The following is a 20,131-nucleotide window of genomic DNA, read 5'->3' as shown; positions in this document are numbered from 1 at the left end:
AATTAGGCCTTTGACCAGACATAGAAGAGCAGAACTGAGAGAAGGAGCGATGGGTCTGGATCGGCCCTTCGCAGTGAAATAAGCTCAGGAAGGAAAACCCACAGCTTTACTCACAATTCTTGCCATTTTCTCCCAATATTTGGAGGTAAAACATGCGCTTCTCAAGTGCATTTAGATGTATAATTCTTTTTACAGATCCCTTTTCCGTGGTTAAGCCCTTAAGCCCAGATCAAACTTCCCCAAACCGTTTCCTTCATCCTCACGGCGCTTGGGTGGGTTTAAGCCAGGCTTGGGCTCTCCAAGCGAGCCTGCACCACAAAAAAACTACATTTACATGCCGAACGTGTCCTTTTCTTTGCCCTCAAAAGAGATTTCGCAGTCCAACACACCAGGCTGGTGTCTTAAATATCTTCTTTTTACAAGATAACAGAAATATTTAGGTTTTTTGCGTGCTAATTTCCTCTTTAAATCTGAGCTGGGCAGAAGCACGAGAGGCGACGCCTGAGCTGGAGTTTGTCGCCAGCCAAAAGAAAAGCTTAATGGGACCCCTCGCACCCTCAATTTCTTAAATTTCGCCTTCACTGGGAAGCTGGCTCCCCAAAAACCAGAGATCCCGCATCATTTCTTGGCTCCCTGAGCGTCACGCACGATCCGTCGCGTCCGCACGGAAGATCTTTGGCCGTGGTGGTGGTTGAGATCGCAGCAGATTTCCATAAAACATCAGGGTAGGATCGATCTTGTCTCTGTGCCCACAGGCTGAATTTCTATGTTCGCTTCTCCATCTCGTCGCTGAAGGACTGGGGGAAAACACGGGTTGTTTTCCAGCCGGCTCGCCGAGAACCTTTGGTTTTCTGCCTGAATTAGCAAGAACGCGACCGCCCTCGGCCAAAATCCACCCGAGACGGTGTCGGGTTCAAGACTTGAGGCGACGCGAAGCTAGGATGAATGTTTTTATTAATTTAGCACTCTACGTTTGTGTGAGCTTGCACAAAATAATAATTGTATATAATTACACTTGTAAAACAGCAGGAATTCCCAGCCTGCACTCTTTAAAGGTGAGGGATGATGCTGCCTTTCGCCACAAATCACGCCAGCAGAGAAGTAAAATACCTCTTGCTGAAGGGTGGATGTGCAGAGGCTCTTGAGATGAAACCACGTATTTATTTACGCTCGGACAAAAGTCATTTCTAACCCTCCTCCTTTCCGCGGCCGCCGTCGCTCGGGGATGAAGGCGGGACAGCGCGGGCGGGCGAGCATCCTCCCAAAACGTGAAGCTGTCTTGTCTTCCGAGCAAAGTAAAAATGAGATTGCACTTACCCATGGGGCTGGGGTTGGGTTGACGATGGAAGGACCGTGTCTGCCAAAGATGCCACCGACTCGGGAAAGTTGCTTTCTGACCCTCCGGATCTCTCTGGCTGGGTAAAGCCGTTAGGGAAGAATCCGCGTTTGGAGTCAGCGAGATGAGATAAATGAAGGAAAAAGTGCCAAAAGAAGGGATCATGCCAGATGATTGTATAATGTTGTTCTATACTGTCAGTATTTTCTTCTTCCGATGCTCTTGTACATGCAGCGCACAGTAGTCATGAAGTGTAGCTTGAACAAGCGCTTCTTTGTATTTTCTGAGTGAAAACTGAAGCCTTAAAAGACTGATTTTTAAAACAAGCCTTTAGCAACGCTCCGAGGACGGACCCAGGGACCCTCCAACAGCCCCGCAACACCTCCCCGGCACCCGAAAGGTTGACAAGGAGCTTGTCCCATGCGGTGGGAGAAGCGTTTGACAAAAAACCCGGCGCCTCTCACCTGTTTGGACACCCGGGATGAAAATCGACTGTTGGACGTGACGATCTCGCGTGTCCTTGCAAAACGGGGACGTGACACCGGTTCGAACCACAACACAAAAGCTGGGATGATCCCCACGCGTCCGACACGAACCTTTCTGTAAAACACCGTGAACATCAGCTCGAGAATTCGCTCTTCACTATGCAAACGGAAAGACCTTCAGCTGGTTACAAACGGGGGGGTCTGCATGCGCCGAGTTTCCTTGGTGTTCACTGTCCAAACTGTTTAAAATCTAGATGTTGCTACACTCTTTTTTTCCGATAATGCTTTAAATCGTCGTGCTTTCGTATTCTCAGCTCGCCAGCAGAGCACTGGGGCGGGGAAAAAGGACTTTTAATGGTCGTTTTGGGTCTCAGCTGAACCACCGTGGCTTCATCTGAATGTTTTTTAAAAAGCGATGGAAGTTCCTGAAGGACTGTGGACTTGCATGTGTAAAATGTGTGGGTAAAAATGACATGCAGGCGTCTGTCATGTTGTGGCTTCTGTTATTTGGAAACAGAGTAAATCCTGCTTGTGAAAAAAAAAAATTATATATATATTGTCACAAACCAGAAACATGCCAACTGTGTACAAAGAACGTGTTACGTTTTAACAGCAACGAGGACTTGAGCGGCAGGACCAAGGCCGAGGTTAAAACAGAATAAAACCAGGTTCTGACAGTGTTTTTGCAGTTGCTGAGTTATTTATGTTTTGCGGGGAAAAAAAAGAAGGGTATAATGACATATTTTTCATGTAGGTGGGCAGCGAGCATCTCCATTGCTTGGCCCAACCCCTCTGGTTGCACAGACACAGCTGTTTTTAGGAAGGATCTAGGTTTTTAATAACTATTTTGAGCGCAGTTCAGCTCCCTGAGCACACTGGGGTGCAGCTGGTTGGGCACGTACCTGCGGCGGGACGTGTTTCCCCACCATGAGATGGATTTTCCCCAGTGCTTGGCTGCAGGACAGAGTGATGCTGGGACAGCACACAAGGGCTGAGCAAACCGGGGCGCTCCTATTAATTTGTCATTAACGATGACGCTGCTGCTCACCCGCAAGCCCTACTTGTATAAGCCTCATCACAAGCCGTGCTCATCGCTGGACAGGGCAGTCACAGTGCTCCCCATCCTCTTCCAATCCCCCAAAACCGCAGCGTTTTTTCCGACAAGGTGGTTTTTGCGCAGGGATGGGATTTTCCAGGAAGTGCAGAGCACGACAGCGAGCTCACGTTGTTTTAAGGTATCGGTGCTTTCAAGCTGGAAGCTGCTGCCTGAAAAGCTGAATCTTGTCACCCAACACCTGATTTTCCAACCTCGCGAAGGGGAAAAATGGTTTTGAACAAGTTACAAGACAAACATACGTTTTATCCAGGAGGACCAAGGCGTGGGATGCTTTATTAAACCCCAGCCTATAGCACGGACTAAACTTTGGGCACCTTCTTGGCCACGCTCTTTGCCGGCAGCGGGAGCTGTTTGGGGCTCCCTTGCTTGGACGTTGCTGCTGCGAGAAGAGCTTTGATCACCTGTTCCTCATCCGATGGCTCTGCCGCCTTCTCGCCGAGGGTTGCCGGGGGGATCTGGAACATCTCCTGGAATTCCCTCATCAGCCTCCGCGCCTCCCGGTACGCCCTGGGGCTGGATTTCTTCTTTTGCAAAACAGACGCTGGAAAAGGTGCGAGTGGAGGGATGGGACGGCTCCCCTGCTGCAGTATTTGATCTTCCCTCCCACAGCTGCACCCGCCAGCGACCGCAGGTCCCTCCTGTCCCCACAGCGTGGGGTATGTCACTGTGGCAGGGACACAAAGGTGGCTGCTGGGATCCTGGCACCCGCACAAACCACAGGAGCCACAAAAGCAAAGGGACTGCTGGGCTTGAGTAACTCAAGAGTGAAGAGATGTGACAGGTTCAAGTCAGGGCAGTGGTTTTTACTGTAACCTGCAAAAAGTGCCTCATTTTCTTGCCTGTCATCCCCTGATCTTCCCTCTTCAGTACAAGGAAAAGAAAAAGTAGCAGGCAGTAGCCAGCTCCTGCTTGCACTACCACTTCAGGATTGTATAGAATCATAGAATCATTTTGGTTGGAAAAGACCCTCAAGATCATTGAGTCCAACTGTTCCCCTACCCCTGTCCCTGCCCCATGTCCTGAGAACCTCATGTCCATCTGTCCAACCCTCCAGGGCTGGTGACTCCAGCACTGCCCTGGGCAGCCTGTTCCAATGCCCCACAGCCCTTTGGAGAAGAAATTGTTCCCAAAATGCAATGTAAACCCTCCCAGGTCCCTCAGCCGCTCCCATCACACTTGTGCTCCAGCCCCTTCCCCAGCTCTGTTCCCTTCTCATTTACTCCAGCACCTCAAGGGTTTTCTTGGTGTGAGGGACGTATGTTGAGATGGGACGTATGTTGAGGGGTTTATGTTCAGAGGGGTTTATGTTCAGACCTGCCTCTGACTCTGCAGTGCCGTCAACAGGAGAGACCAAGAATGCAGCAACGTACCCAAGGGGACTTCAGTGAAGGTCGAGGTGTTTCCCATGGCCGTCAGGATTCCTTCCAGGACCTCTGCTCTCGTCTGTCGGGCAGGAGGGCCCGGCATCCTCCCACGCTGCAAGGAAAGTCAAGAGGATGCAGAGCGTCTCCCCTCTGCCCTCCAGGGTGATGATCCCTCATTTCCTTTTCCTTCCCCTTCTCCCAAATTAACATGAGCCCATGGTTTTGCATGAGGTAGGTGAGACAGTCTTTTTCTTTTTTGGACCAAGCTGATCCAAATTTAAGACTATTATATAATCTATATTATATATGGACACCAATTTAAGAATATTATAGAGTAGTTTGGGTTGAAGGGACCTTCCCAGCTCCCCTGGTTCCCCCCTGCCATGAACAGGGACGTCTTCACCAGCTCAGGTTGCTCAGAGCCCCGTCCAGCCTGGCCTGGGATGTCTCCAGGGATGGTTCATCCACCACCTCTCTGGCCAACCTGGGCCAGGCTCTCACCACCCTCGGGGCAACAATTTCTTCCTCTTGTCTGGCCTGAATCTCTCTCTTTAGTTTAAAACCATCACCCCTTGTCCTATGGCAACAGGCCCTGCTCAAATTCTGTCTCCATCTTTCTTCTTGGCCCCTTTTAAGTCCGGAAAGGCCGCACTAAGGTCTCCCCAGAGCTTCAGTTCTCCAGCTGAACACCCCAACTCTCTCAGCCTGTCCCCCAGCAGAGCTGTTCCAGCCTCGCATCATTTTTGAGCAGCACAAAGGATTCAGGGACTGTAGTTCTACCACAACCCACGCTGCAGACCCATCTCGGTGACCATTTCCTCTGCGTCCCTTGGGACAGGGCTGGTTTTCTCCAGGACGTTGGTGATAAGCAGTGACCGCCGTGCTGCCTAGGGGCTCACATGGCTCTTGCCCATTTCCTGGTGTGCTGAGCTGCCCCATTCGTGGTGGATGCCACAACCCTGGAGACATCCCGGGCCAGGCTGGATGGGGCTCTGAGCACCCTGAGCTGGTGAAGATGTCCCTGCTCATGGCAGGGAGGGCACTGGGGGAGCTTTAAGATCCCTTCTAACCCAAACCATTCTGTGATTCCATGATTCTGTGATCCCAGCAGGTGGGTCCCCATGGGGGCTGCACACACCACACCATGAGTGAGAGAGAACAGCGAGATGCCGGGATCGGGAACTGATGCCAAGCTCAGGCTCTCAGGATCCATCCAAGCACATGGGTTGATCCACATACACAACCATTCTCCCTTTGCAGCTTCAGTTCTTCACCTTTTTCTGAGGCATGTAGGGCTTTTGTACACTGTCCAGTCGTGGCTTGGCGTCCCGGTAAACCAGGGGATGCTTCAGGATGTAGTACAGCGCTTGCACGTTCTTCTGTATCCCTGCAAACCAGAGGGAAAATATGACAATAAAAGCCCTTACTGCTTCTTTCTTGGTCAGGGTGGACCGCACCATCCATCAATGTGCCAAGGCTTTTCGAAGCAAGAGCGCTCTGCTGTCGTCACTCACCAACTGGCTCGATAAAATCTGGGTCTGTGTCCCCACCGAGCAGCTCCTCGTAGCCTTTGTATCGCTCTGGAACCACCTGAGAGCTTCCATCCTCACTCTGCTCACTCGTCTTCTCCGGCCTGCCCTCTGCCACGGTCTGCGCACGGATGTGGCCACATCCTCCACCTCAAAGCAGCAAAAGAATGTAATTCACAGCAGCTAATGGAATCAGCCAGAGCCTGTCCTGCTGTGGCCAGTGGTCTCCTGTGGTGGCACCAAGCCACACAGCCACCGCCTCATCCCATCTCTGCTCAGCGGGACCAGGGGAGAGAGGGGCCAACCCCATGCCAGTGCAGCTGTTTTTTTTTTCCCCAGATAATCCCAAGATATTCAGGGAAATCAAGTCTGAAAGCTGGCCTGGTGAGCACTAGGAGGGAGTTTTACAGCAGATGCTGTAGGGAAAATGCTGGACTAATGAGCTCCTGCAGTTGGGGCTACACACCAAGCAGGACAGCCTTGTGTCATCCTGAGAAACAGGCCACCAATTAATGGTCACAGCATTGCATCTATGCATAGAATCATAGAATCATTTGGGTTGGAAGAAAGACTCAAGATCATTGAGTCCAACCATTAACCCAACCCTGGCACTAACCCGTGTCCTGAGAACCTCATCTGCGTCTGACCAACCTTCCAGGGATGGTGACTCCAGCACTGCCCTGGGCAGCCTGTTCCAATGCCCCACAGCCCTTTGGGGAAGAAATTGTTCCCCACATCCTACCTCAACCTCCCCTGGCGCAACTTGAGGCCGTTTCCTCTGCTCCTGGCGTTTGTTCCTGGGGAGCAGAGCCCGACCCCCCTGGCTCCAAGCTCCTTTCAGGCAGTTCAGAGATCAGAAGGTCTCCCCTCAGCTCCTGTTCTCCAGCTGAACCCCCCAGGTCCCTCAGCCGCTCCATCACACTTGTGCTCCAGCCCCTCACCAGCTCCGTTCCCTTCTCTCAACTCACTCCAGCACCTCAAGCCCTTTCTTGTTGTGAGAGGCCCAAAACTGCCCCCAGGATTGGCGGTTTGGCCTCCCCAGGTCCCAGCACAGGGACGGTCACTGCCCTGGGCCTGCTGGCCACACCAGTGCTGGTACCAGCCAGGATGCTGGTGGCCTCTTGGCCACCTGGACACACGCTGGCTCATGTTCAGCCACTGGCACCAACACCCCCAGCTCCTTTTCCACCAGGCATTTTCCAGCCGCTCCTCCCCAAGCCTGTAATGTTGCTTCTTGCTAATTCTTCCTTCCTGAAATCCCCTGCAGCCCAAGGAGGGTTGGTTATAACCACTGGTGCCCACGGTGTGTTCACACCATTCAATCACATAGGAAACAAAGATTCATCTATGGACCATTTCTGGACAAGCCCTGCAGTCCGGTACGCTGACAGCCTGTCCTCACCTGTGTCATGAAGAAAGACGCAACATCCTCCTCAGCTGGGCCAGGAGAAGGCCTGGAGTCACCTTCCTCTTCCTCCAGTGTCATCTGCTGTTTGCCACTTGGGTTGTGGAGCTGATGGGGGACAGCAGCTGGGCCAGACTGGGAGCTGCAGCATCTCTTGCAGTCTCCATTGCAGCTGGGAGCGGTTTGCACAGAAAGGTCTTGACAGGAGCTTCCAGCATCAGCGGCCGTTTCGTGACTTTGGGGAGATGCGATGTGACCTGGGGGCACACAATAGATGTCCACGCATGCTGCCATGAGTGTCAGTGTGGGGTGGGGTCTAGCGGCTGGATGTTTGTCCTGATGGGACAGGGAATTCCAGGGCAGCCCTGGCTCCAGGGACAACCCAGCAGCAGCTTCAGTCCCATCAGATCCCTCAGCCGAGGTCAATGAGCAGGATTGAACTCTGTGAAAAACCCAGCCTGGGGCAGCAATAAAGGGGGTGGTTGGACTCCCCAACCTCATCCTGAGCAAAATATCCTCAAACCTTCCCACCCTTCCAACCCTGCTGGGATTCGTGTGTCCCACCGGCTCTTCCCGAGCTCCCCAGCAAGTCTGTTCCTGGGCAATCCTGCCCTGAGTATTACAGCGAGGGTTTAATCCCCGCCTTAGGCAGGAAAAACCCCATGCTCCCGCGACACATCCCCCCTTACCTTGCGGCTGGCTTTGAGAGGAATGGAGAAGTGTCCCCTCCTTGTGGCTACGCTCTTCTGTCGGACAAGTTTAATCCCCAGATCGTGCTGGAGGAGCCGGGTCAGCAGAGGCGGCTGCCCTGAAGGAGCAGAAGTTGCCCAGCGCTGCAGGCAGCCGGCACAAAGCTCGGCTCACTGTGCCAACTAACCCCATAGCACTGCCCAAGGACCAGAGTAGAAGCCACCTGGTGTTGTAGGGAGATATTTTAGCCCTAAGGACATAACTGAACTGAGCTACATGCCACAAAGGCCAGAGGAGCATCCCTGACCTGTTTTATGTACTAGCGTACACGTCGCTTGTGCAAGGAGCAATAACAGTGCAAAGTTTCATCAGCATCCTTCTGGCTACAGCCAAACGACACCTACCGAGGCCACAGGGACACCTGGACCAGCTTCAGACACACCTTTTGTGGGATAAAAATCATTTGGGGAGTAAAATTTAGCCTGAGACTGCACTGCCTCAGTCACAGATGGGCTGTTACGGACTTTGATGGGGCTGGGAGCAGCAGGAGGGTATTAGAATAATTTTGATTGGAAAAGACCCTCAAAATCATGGAGTCCAACTGTTCCCCCACCCCTGGCACTGCCCATGTCCCTGAGAACCTCATGTCTGTCTGTCCAACCCTCCAGGGATGGTGACTCCAGCACTGCCCTGGGCAGCCTGTTCCAATGCCCCACAGCCCTTTGGGGAAGAAGTTGTTCCCAGAACCAACCTCAACCTCCCCTGGCGCAACTTGAGGCCGTTTCCTCTGCTCCTGGGGCTTGTTCCTGGGAAGCAGAGCCCGACCTCCCCTGGCTCCAAGCTCCTTTCAGGCAGTTCAGAGATCAGAAGGTCTCCCCTCAGCTCCTGTTCTCCAGCTGAACCCCCCAGGTCCCTCAGCCGCTCCCATCACACTTGTGCTCCAGCCCCTCACCAGCTCCGTTCCCTTCTCTCCACTCGCTCCAGCACCTCAAGGCCTTTCTTGGCGTGAGGGACCCAAAACTGCCCCCAGGATTTGAGGTTTGGCCTCCCCAGGTCCCAGCACAGGGGACAGTCACTGCCCTGGTCCCACGATTAACAGCATTTGCCAGACCAGTGCTCATCTGCATTGCTCTTTAGAGAGAAGCAATGATTAAACCACTTCCCTGAGGATCTGGACCAAGGCCAGAACGGCAGGAGTGTCCAAACACCGAAAGGCAATGCTGTCCCTGTCCCAGAGATCTAAACATGAAGGAAGGACAAAGCAGGAGTCTCTGCACAGGGCCAGGCTCACACTGTACCTCTCCGGGTGGTGGTAAGAGGGTTGTTGTGAAACGTCAGCTCCTTCAGGCATGGGAAGAAAGCCACGGGTAAGAGAGCTGTCTCATCTGTGATCTGCAAGATAAAATATAGTTTATTGTCTGCTCTAAGCATTGAGTGATGCCAGAGGCTGTAGAGTTTCATCCCAACACTCCTACCAAAATGAGTCCCTCCAGTGCTTGGAAGAGCTGCAAAGTATAGAGGCAAAAAATGTCTTGCCTCTCCACTCTGCAGTCCAAACCACAACCTGGTAAGGGCACAGCAGCCAAAAACCAGCTCATCAACAAGGCAGTGACCTAAAACAAGGTGACGACATGTGGGGAAAGGCAGCAGAGCTCACTTTGCAAGCAAGCAGAGCTGCACCGTCACGTTCCAAGGGTGTGCCACTCGCTGAGTCGCAATAACTCAGCTCTGCCAGCTCACCCAGCTGGGAATCAGCGTGAGTTAAGTGCTGGGCAACAGCCAAAAGCACCATGAAGGGGAGGCTAAATGAACACATTACTTGTCTGTTGGGGCACACAGAAAACCCAGCGTGGCTCAGGAGATTGGTGTAACCTGGCACTAAATCAGCACTAAGTTCTCAATGAGACATCACCATCCACCATGCAGCTCCAGCAAAGGATCAGTCCAAGGGGAGGGCACTTATAGGATCACAGAATCATTTTGGTTGGAAAAGACCATCAAGATCATTGATTCCAACAGTTAACCTACCCCTGGCACTGCCCCATGTCCTGAGAACCTCATGTGCCTCTGTCCAACCCTCCAGGGCTGGTGACTCCAGCACTGCCCTGGGCAGCCTGTTCCAATGCCCCACAGCCCTTTGGGGAAGAAATTGTTCCCACATCCAACCTCAGCCTCCCCTGGCGCAACTTGAGGCCGTTTCCTCTGCTCCTGGCGCTTGTTCCTGGGGAGCAGAGCCCGACCCCCCCTGGCTCCAAGCTCCTTTCAGGCAGTTCAGAGATCAGAAGGCCTCCCCTCAGCTCCTGTTCTCCAGCTGGACACCCCAGGTCCCTCAGCTGCTCCACAGCACACTTGTGTTCCAATGATCCTTCACATATCCCATTTTCTGATTAAATCCTCAAATATGCAGGTAATTTCGCTCCCTGAATAGGCATCCTGTCCTCTCTGGGAGATCCTGGATATGTGATACATCCCCGTGGGCTGGCAGACGGACAGAGCCAGGGAGAGCTGTGTCCTTCTGCAGCAGCAACTGAAGGCCAGGGCTGTCTCCCAAGGAACAAGCAGCTGAATATTTACATTTATTCAGAGCCACAAGACCCAAATCACCTTGTTGAAGGCCAAGCTGAGGTGCTTCAGCTGAGGAAAAGGAGCACAAATGTCCCTGTGTGTGGCAGGAGCCGGCAAAGTCTTAGAAGCAGTTTGGTCTCCTTCCCTGGGAGCAACCTTCAAGAGAGAAGGAAAAGGGTGAGCAGAGACACGGCTCAGGGGCTTTGGTGGCAGGAGACATCCCAGTGACAGGACACTAGCCCTCTGAGCACAAACACAGCTCTAATTTGAAGAGATTAACTTTGGAGGTTGTCTGGTGGCAGCTCGCTCTGGCCTCTGTGTTACTGTGGGAGCTCTGCGGGGAATCACAACAAATGCACCGAATTCTCATCATCCAGCACTGAAAATGTGCGCGGACTCAAGAGGAAGCAGCTCTCAGAGAGTGTGTGTGTGTGCGTGTGTGTGCTACCCTAAAACATGCTGCAAGAGCTCAGCATCTCTGAAGCTCAGCCCCTTGCTCAAGTTCTAATAAAAATCAGCATATTTGGCTTCAAGCACTTGATTCTGAATAAGCATGGCATAAATAAATCCAAGGGGAAAAGATTACAGTGTTAAGAATGAATAAACTCTCTTCAGTCCCCACCTGAGCCACAGAACATGCTTTCCTGTGCAGGGAGGGCACACAGTCACAAGCAAATGGTGACCCAGCTTATATTTGAAAGTCGTACAAGTCTAAGCTCCAGCGTCTCTTGGTTACAGAAAAATTTGCTCCTGATCTTCCCGATGAGAGACAATACTCACTGCAAAGCTTTGCAGGCACCCAGTGTCCCAGCTGTACGCACAGGCTGATTGAAACTCAGCTGAGAGATTTTGGAAGGGAAGTTTTGGAACTCACACCCCCAAAATCACAGATCAGTCAATGGTTCTTACCAGCGCCAGGCATTCCTGAGAGTCAGAATTCCAAACAAGCTCTGCAATGAAACACAAAGTGAAGGTTTCTACGTGAAGCCATGGCAAGGCTGGAATTATCCCTCCCTGACTGTTTTAATTTTGTCAAGCCGCTTCATTCACCAGGAAACATCAAGCAGATCTTCACCCTGACATCACTGGGCCCTCTCCCACTGAAATCCCCCACAGTTTCAGCGCAGGCAAGGAGAGGCAGGAGCTGCTCACCTGTCCTGTCTGGATCCGTGTCGTTCTGTGATATGACAGATCCAAGCTGTCCTTTCTTCACTTCCAGCTCTGCTGGCACCTCCGTGTCCTCCCGTTGTGGTGGCTGGGGCTGCTGCCAGAGGCTGCTCAGGGATTTGTACCACTCTGCCCTGAAGCTGCCGCCATCCAGCGCTGGGTGGAGAAAGAACTGCTTGCTTTCTGCTTGGTGCAGGTAGGGGACAGCCGAAATCCTGTTCCTGTCCAGATTCAGCTCCCTCAGGCTGTTGGAAGAGAAAATGTGTGAGAAACTCTATGGTTGCTATCAGCGTACGCACCGGCCATCTGTTCACCCCAGCACTTGCAGGGCAGGGAGCTCAAACTCCACCTGCCACCTCACTGGGCTTCCCAGCAGCAGAGCGGAGGCGTCTGCGACATTGAGGGGTAGGAAAGCTCTGCAGAGAGATCTGGCCCGGCTGGATCGATGGGCTGAGGCCAGTTGTCTGAGGTTCACCAAGGCCAAGTGCCGGGTCCTGCCCTGGGGTCACATCAACCCCAGGCAGCGCTACAGGCTCGGGGAAGAGCGGCTGGAAAGTGCCCGGCGGAAAAGGAGCTGGGGGTGTTGGTGCCAGCGGCTGAACATGAGCCAGCGTGTGCCCAGGTGGCCAAGAGGCCACCAGCATCCTGGCTGGTACCAGCACTGGTGTGGCCAGCAGGCCCAGGGCAGTGACCGTTCCTGTGCTGGGACCTGGGGAGGCCAAACCGCCAATCCTGGGGGCAGTTTTGGGCCCCTCATGCCAAGAAAGGCCTTGAGGTGCTGGAGCGAGTGGAGAGAAGGGAACGGAGCTGGTGAGGGGCTGGAGCACAAGTGTGATGGGAGCGGCTGAGGGACCTGGGGGGTTCAGCTGGAGAACAGGAGCTGAGGGGAGACCTTCTGATCTCTGAACTGCCTGAAAGGAGCTTGGAGCCAGGGGGTTCGGGCTCTGCTCCCCAGGAACAAGCCCCAGGAGCAGAGGAAATGGCCTCAAGTTGCACCAGGGGAGGTTGAGGTTGGATCTGGGAACAATTTCTTTCCCAAAGGGCTGTGGGGCATTGGAACAGGCTGCCCAGGGCAGTGCTGGAGTCACCATCCCTGCAGGGTTGGACAGACAGACATGAGGTTCTCAGGGACACGGGGTAGTGCCAGGGGTGGGTTATGGTTGGACTCAATGATCTTGATGGTCTTTTCCAACCAAAATGATTCCATGATTCCGTGAATCACGAAAGCCCACATTAAACAGAGGGAGCTGATCTGCAGCCTTTCCTAGTACTGCTGTGCTCAAATAAAGGTTGAATCTGGGGCGAAGAAGGGAAAACGCAGAAAGCAATTGCCAATTGTCAAATCAGAGCTGCAGATCAGCAAACATGCAGGGCAGGAGCTGAATTACCAGCCACCTGCTGGGTTTGGCCAGCTCATGCTTTGAAGCAGGCTGTGTGCTTCCATTCAGTCCTGTTTGCAAGACTAGAGAGACTAAACAGAGAATTTTCTGAGTGAATCACAAAGATTTTGGTTTTCATTTGAAGCTGGCTACTGCGCAATAGCTGACAGAGGCAGCTGCCAGCCCCCAAACGCCAGAGCCGTCTGCTGCCAGGTGCGTCCTTACCTGCACAGATGAGATAGGCTCACAAAGACGCTTGGGCCTGACAGGCAATTGTCATCCAGCGACAAGACCTCCAGAGATGTAAACCTTGAATGAGCAGAGCTGCAAATACAAAGAGGCTCATTAATAACATGCTCAAGCAAAGACAGGTGAAAAATATGCAATTTACTGTCATTGGGGGAAGATGTATCTACTGGGAGACTGGGATGGGGATGTTTTCTTTCTTTTAATAGAAAAATGATAAATTCAATCTAAATTGGATCCATGCAAAGGACTGTCCAGCTCAGCATCTTATCTCCAAGTATGGCAAACAGTGGATACCTTGGCATGGCAGTTGTGGCTAAGCTGTACATGAGTGGTCTAATTAATGACAAATAAATAGCATCTTACGTGGCTCAGCCACCCAACAGGGCTGCTGAATCCCTGTCCAGAGGTTCCTCTCCAGCTGTCTAGCTGCTGGTGACAGAAGATGACCTGGGTGATCTGGAGCTGAGATGGGATAACACTTCCCTGCCACCCAGCACTGACCATGAGGTTATTTCATCTTCCAGTTTGTGAGGGAAGAGCTCTGCTGCCCGCACTGATAAATCCCAGGCTGCCCACCCTCACTGCTCTGGAGAATCACAGAATCACAGAAGGGTTTGGGTTGAAGGGAACTTCCCAGCTCCCCCAGTGCCACCCCTGCCATGAGCAGGGACATCTTCACCAGCTCAGGTTGCTCAGAGCCCCGTCCAGCCTGGCCTGGGATGTCTCCAGGGATGGTTCAGCCACCACCTCTCTGGCCAACCTGGGACAGGCTCTCACCACCCTCAGGGCAACAATTCCTTCCTCATGTCTGGCCTGAATCTCCCTCCTTTAGTTTAAAACCATCACCCCTTGTCCTATGGCAACAGGCCCTGCTCAAATTCTGGCCCCATCTTTCTTCTCGGCACCTTTAAAGGCTGCACCAAGGTCTCCCCGGAGCTTCTGTTCTCCAGCTGAACACCCCAGCTCTCTCAGCCTGTCCTCCCAGCAGAGCTGTTCCAGCCTCACATCATTCCTGGGGCTCCTCTGGCCCCTCTCCAGCAGCTCCATGTGTGTCCTGTGCTGAGGACCCAGAGCTGGACCAGCACTGCAGGGGGGTCTCACCAGAGCGGAGCAGAGGGGCAGAATCCCCTCCCTGCACCTGCTGCTCACGCTGCTGGGGATGCAGCCCAGGACACGGGTGGATTTCTGGGCTGCAAGCGCACGTTGCCGGCTCATGGCCAATCTTGCACCCCCAGCACCCCTAAGTCCTTCTCCTGGGGGCTGCTCTCCATCCCTCCATCCCCAGCCTGGATTGATAACAGGGTTTGCCCCAACCCAGGTGCAGGACCTTGCACTTGGCCTTGCTAAACCTCATAAATTTCAAATGGACCGACTTCTCCAGCTTGTCCAGGTCCCTCTGGATGGATCCCGTCTCTCAGGTGTGCCACCTGCACCACTCAGCTTGGGGTCATCTGCAAACTTGCTGAGTGTTCGCTCAATCCCACTGTCTATGTCATCAATGAAGATGTTAAACAGCACTGGTGGATCCCTGAGGGACACCATTTGTTACCGGTGTCCATCCAGACATTGAGCCATTGACCACTAATCTGTCTTCCCACCTACACTACTTCCCACCTGCCAGGCACATCCCACCAGCAGCTGTGGACACTTACTTCCATGAGCCTGCCAGGTCCGGAGGCAGAGACCGAAGCCTGTTGCCTGTCAAGCGAAGAACTTTGAGCTGGGACAAATGTCCCAATGTCCAAATGTCTTGGGAGGACAAATTATTGTATGAGAGATCCAGATCCTGAAGGAAACAGAAGAAACAATCCTCTGGAGCAAAAGACATTGTATAATGGCTTTCACCAGGTGGATATTAAATATTTAACGAGATTTTCAGTCATGCTACTACCCACCCTAGAGTGAATGTAGAATCATTTTGGTTGGAAAAGACCCTCAAGATCATCAAGTGCAACTGTTATCCCATCCCTGGCACTACCCCATGTCCCTGAGAAGCTCATCTCTGTCTGTTCAACCCCTCTAGGGATGGTGACTCCAGCACTGCCCTGGCCAGCCTGTTCCAATGCCCCACAGCCCTTTGGGGAAGAAATTGTTCCCCACATCCAACCTCAACCTCCCCTGGCGCAACCTGAGGCTGCTTCCTCTGGTTCTGGTGCTTGTTCCTTGGGAGCAGAGCCCACGGAACAAGCTTTATGGTAAGTTCACAGTATCACAGTATGTTTGGGATTGGAAGGGACCTCAGAAGATCATGTAGTCCAATCCCTCTGCCAGAGCAGGAAAGCCTAGATGATGTCACACAGGAACATGTTCAGGTGGGTTTTGAATGTCTCACTCTCACTGAGAAGTTTCTTCTCAAATTTAAGTGGAACCTCTTGTCTTCCAGCTTGATCCCATTACCCCTTGTTCTATCATTTTTTGTCACCGAGAAGAACTTGGCTCCATCCTCATGGCACTCACGTTTTATATACTTATAGACATTAATAAGGTCCCCCCTTAGTCTCCTCTTCTCCAAACTAAAGAGACCCAGCTCCCTCAGCCTTTCTTCATAAGGGAGATGCTCCACTCCCTTCAGCATCTTTGTTGCCCTATGCTGGACTCTGTCCAGCAGTTCCCTGTCCTTGAACCGAGAGACACAGAACTGGACACAATACTCCAGATGGGGTCTCACCAGCGCGGAGTAGAGGGGAAGGAGAACCTCTCTCGACCTACTCACCACCCCCTTTCTAATCCACCCCAGGTACCATTGGCCTTCCTGGCCACAAGGGCCCAGTGCTGGCTCATGCTCATCCTGTTGCCCACCAGGACCCCCAGGTCCCTTTCCCCTACTCTGCTCTCTAATAGGTCATTCCCCAGCCTATACTGGAACCTGGGGTTGTTCCTGCCCAGATGTGGTAATGAATGGCCTCGATGATCTTGAGGATCTTTTCCAGCCACATGGATTCTGTGATTCTATCTTACTTCCAAATGCAGGAAGTCTCCAGCGCTGATTTTCAGATTTCTTAGTCCATTCAAGGAAAGTTCCAGTTTCCGCAGTCCTGGAAACTTCCGAAATGGCTCTGCAAGGGTGGAAAATGTTCCAGTGAGCGAGGAACAGCAGTAACAGAATAAACTGTGTTTCACCAAGGTCTGGAATGGACCAAAACCAAGAAGAATGAGAGCTCTACTATTATCAGACTGCAAGTTTGGAAGAAACTGCCCATTTGGGTAGATGTTTGTCCATACAATACGTGATACCCCACTGCTTCTTAGACATCTAGTTTGCTTTCCTGCACTTGCTCCCACCACAGATTAGATTATCGGTTGAAGCCACTGAAGCCACATTTAGCTTATACGTTTTATTAGTTACTCAACGGATTTCCTCTTTTCCTTCTTCAAATTAACTGAACCCACAACACTGGATTTGGACTCACCTCCCATCTCCTCCACCATTAACCTTCTGAGCCTTTGGGACAAGTCGTTTCATTATTTGATGCTTCTATATATTAAATGGGGATTTTTCTTTGTAAAGAGCTTGGTTTTCTAATAATGAAAAGCATGCCACAGTGGCGCACAATTATCGTTACAATAAAGGGAATTAATGCAAGGATTTCAGTAACAGGAAAGAAGCAATTCCATAAAGTGCTGCATGTGTATCTTAAATCTCTTTGTAAAGGTCTAGACCTTTGTTCAGACAAGCATAAGCTTCCCTGGGTTGAAAAGCGGTATCTATTTTTTGGTAATGCAATCCCTTACCTAGTGTCAGCAGGTTATCAGCAGCATTTATAAAAGCAACACAATCAAATTTCTCAAAATCTTCTTCTTTAGCCTGAAAAATACATGATGGAAGGGGAAAATCATTCTGCTCCAGCCCTAAACTGGTTTAAAACAACCGGATTTTTCGTTTTCTCAGGATACCAAAGTAATAGAATTCCCCATAATTAGATCTTCATTTTTTTTCTGACAATGGAGAGCACCCTCAGAGTGTGTGTTTAATGCACAGCTGCCTCAGTGACCAACATCCAGAAGATTTGGACATAGTTGAAAGAACCCTAAAAAGGCACTAAGAACCCATCAGCAACTTATTGCGAGTTAGTTATGAACCCAAATAAAAGACCCTTCTCAAGGGAACCCAAAGAACGGCACTTTGTGAGGGGATGTAAGTGGGGAAGAGACTACACCCGATGAAGACCATGTTAATTTGGTAATGAAGACACAATTCAAAAGTTTGTAGGACAAATCATCCAAGCCCGTTCACAGCTGGCTGGCTCACCTTGCCCTGCCAGGAATATACCTGCATTTAACGTGATTTTCCTCTGTTCTCTGGACTCTCATGTGCTAATGCAGTAATTTTTTCAGCTTTTAAAGCAATTTCCCTAATGCTTATTGAGTTTCTGTTACTCACCAAGACCAGATTTTGGCTGCTTATGTTCACAAAGCAAAGGTCAGATGGGTTCTTCAAATGGTGGTGCTTCATCTGGGGGGGGAAAAAAGGGAGGGGAAAAAGAACCACAGATAATCAGTTTTGTATGTCATGTCCTGGGACCTGAGCCCCAAAACCAGCCCTTGGGTTCTCTCTAGGTGAGGGGGCACCTGGTTCCTTGGATTGTAGGAAGGGGAGAGAATAACAGAAGAAATCTGCACTCACTAGAAATGGCTCATCTAGGACATTGTTTTCATTCTTTTCTTTTACAGAGGCAGAATCTGGGCGGTTTCTCCTCTGCTGTGGTGTCTTCCCGGTGGTCCCTTTCTCAGTCCAAGCCCTTGGGGTAGCTCTGTGTGCCAGCACCCAGTGCCCTGACACAGAAATAGACCGAGGCAGAGCCTTGATTTCAGCCCAGCGCTGCAATCCAGCACTTTAAAATCCCTTGCATAGGGAAACACTTAAGTATAAAAGCTCCAGTGACCATGAATTTAAGGTAGGAACATTAAATCTATAGCCAGAGCCATGGAAGAGGAAAAACATGATATTTTGGAGATGGTAATAGAGCCCTTGCTTGCAGACAAGGAAATGTGGGCTGGAAGAACCTTCTGGAGATCTCCAGTCCAACCTCCCACCCAAAGCAGAACCATCAGCAACGTCAGATCAGTCAGTTGCGTCTTTGTTCAGCGACTTTGTATATTAGAAAACATTTCTTCATGGAAAGGGTTGTAAAGCACTGGAACAGGTTGCCCAGGGAAGTGGTGAAGTCACCATCCCTGGTGGAGTTTAAAAGATGTATAGATGAGGTTCTCAGGGACATGGTTTAGTGCTAGATTTAGGTTATGGTTGGACTTGATGATCTTAAGGGTCTCTTCCAACTGAAATTATTCTGTGATTCGACCACCTCCCAAGGTAACCTGGCCCAGAGCTGCATCTCCTCCCAGAGAAATTCCTTGTAACATCCAACCTAAACCTCCCAAGGATAAATTTTTGCCTTAGTTATGCCATCTGTCACCATTAAGAGGAGTTTGTAGCTGTAAAGCCATCATCAGATCTCCCCTCAGACTCCTCTTGGCCAAACAAAACCAGCTCAGCACCCTCAGCGTCTCCTAGAAGGTCCTATACCCCTGACCAGCCTAGGAGATCTCTCTCCACCACTTCTCAAATGTTAGAAGACATTTCTGCCATTTCTAAGCGTTTAATAGATGTGACTCTCAAAGCCCTCATTTAATAGACACCCTAGACATCCTGCCCTCTTCATTTCAATGAAATCTTAAATGATTTTAAGCCTTTCTGAGCACTGTTTTAAGTTCTGTTATCTGTGTTATCAGCCATAATGTTGACACAGGAAACCACAGCTGAATGTTCCCTCTATTGACCCCAGAACCAGGGTGGGAGGTGGACCTGCCCCTAGGGACATGACGTTATTCTGCAGGGAGAGTTTACCAGCAGTGCTCAAAGCGTCACCTTCTTTACTTGCATGTAAAATGTTCCTGGCGGGGAAGCAGTTTGTTGCATAGTTGCTTTCATCCCCTGTTTTATAGAGTTTTGTCGTAGCCATCTTGACTGCAGCATTCCTGGGGAGAGTGGGAAAGAAATAAATGTGTTAAAATTTTTGCTTGTTCTAATATTGTAATACTTTGCTTTAAACAGCTCTTTTCAAGGGTGGCCACAAATGAAGTGTCAGCCTGGAGGCAAAGGAACGCTGTCGAGGACTGTGTGGATGACGACTCACGGGATTTCTGCTTTACCCCTCATTCCTCATTCCCCTTGTCACTTGTGGTGACACCTGAGAAAGAACCACACCGGTCACCACTCCTCAAACCTCAGAAATAAATGTCAAAGGTGCTACGTTGTTCTTGTGCCATGCCCTGTAGCAGGAGATGGTCTCCCAGTGCCGTCTGATGGTGTCTCCACACTCGGACACATTGATCTGACATAGAATCATCGAATCTCAGGATGGTTTGGCTTGTAACAGGTTGATCCCAGCTCCCCCAGTGCCCCCCCTGCCATGAGCAGGGACATCTTCACCAGCTCAGGTTGCTCAGAGCCCCGTCCAGCCTGGTCTGGGATGTCTCCAGGGATGGGGCATCTACCACCTCTCTGGCCAACCTGGGCCAGGCTCTCACCACCCTCAGAGCCAAAAATTTCTTCCTCATATCTGTCCTGAATCTCCCTTCTTTATTTTAAAACCATCACCCCTTGTCCTATGGCAACAAGTCCTGCTCAAAAGTCCCCTACACTCCTCGCTACACCTAAACACACTTCGGCATGCACAGCCCATGCCCTTCAAACCCTGAAACACCAACACCCACGCACACCTCACACAAACACCCACCCCCACAAACTCACTCCTCACACTGGCAGACACACACAATGCTGTGCCCCCCGCACAAACACCCTCACACACCCCACATACACCTGCACCCATGCATACCCCACACAA

The 20,131-nt window shown here is 51.3% G+C and overlaps 1 protein-coding gene across 1 annotated transcript; it reads right to left on the bottom strand.

Annotated features, from left to right (window-relative positions):
- Positions 1-3,237: 3,237 nt before the first annotated feature.
- XRRA1 (X-ray radiation resistance associated 1) lies at positions 3,238-19,246 on the bottom strand (the record flags this gene model as incomplete). Its single annotated transcript, XM_080338716.1, has 17 exons — positions 3,238-3,479; positions 4,309-4,414; positions 5,577-5,689; positions 5,817-5,981; positions 7,373-7,493; positions 7,926-8,039; positions 9,220-9,318; positions 10,531-10,647; positions 11,401-11,441; positions 11,644-11,903; positions 13,263-13,361; positions 14,939-15,072; positions 16,245-16,342; positions 17,019-17,091; positions 17,668-17,739; positions 17,911-18,059; positions 19,153-19,246. 17 exons carry the CDS (start codon positions 19,244-19,246, stop codon positions 3,238-3,240), a joined length of 2,097 nt encoding a protein of 698 aa, XP_080194842.1.
- Between the last annotated feature and the right edge of the window lie 885 nt (positions 19,247-20,131).

Source organism: Nesoenas mayeri (assembly GCF_963082525.1).
Source record: "Nesoenas mayeri genome assembly, chromosome: 1".
Classification (NCBI taxonomy): Eukaryota; Metazoa; Chordata; class Aves; order Columbiformes; family Columbidae; genus Nesoenas; species Nesoenas mayeri.
Note: the sequence above shows the minus strand (reverse complement) of the source record. Positions and strands in the feature narration are given on the sequence as shown.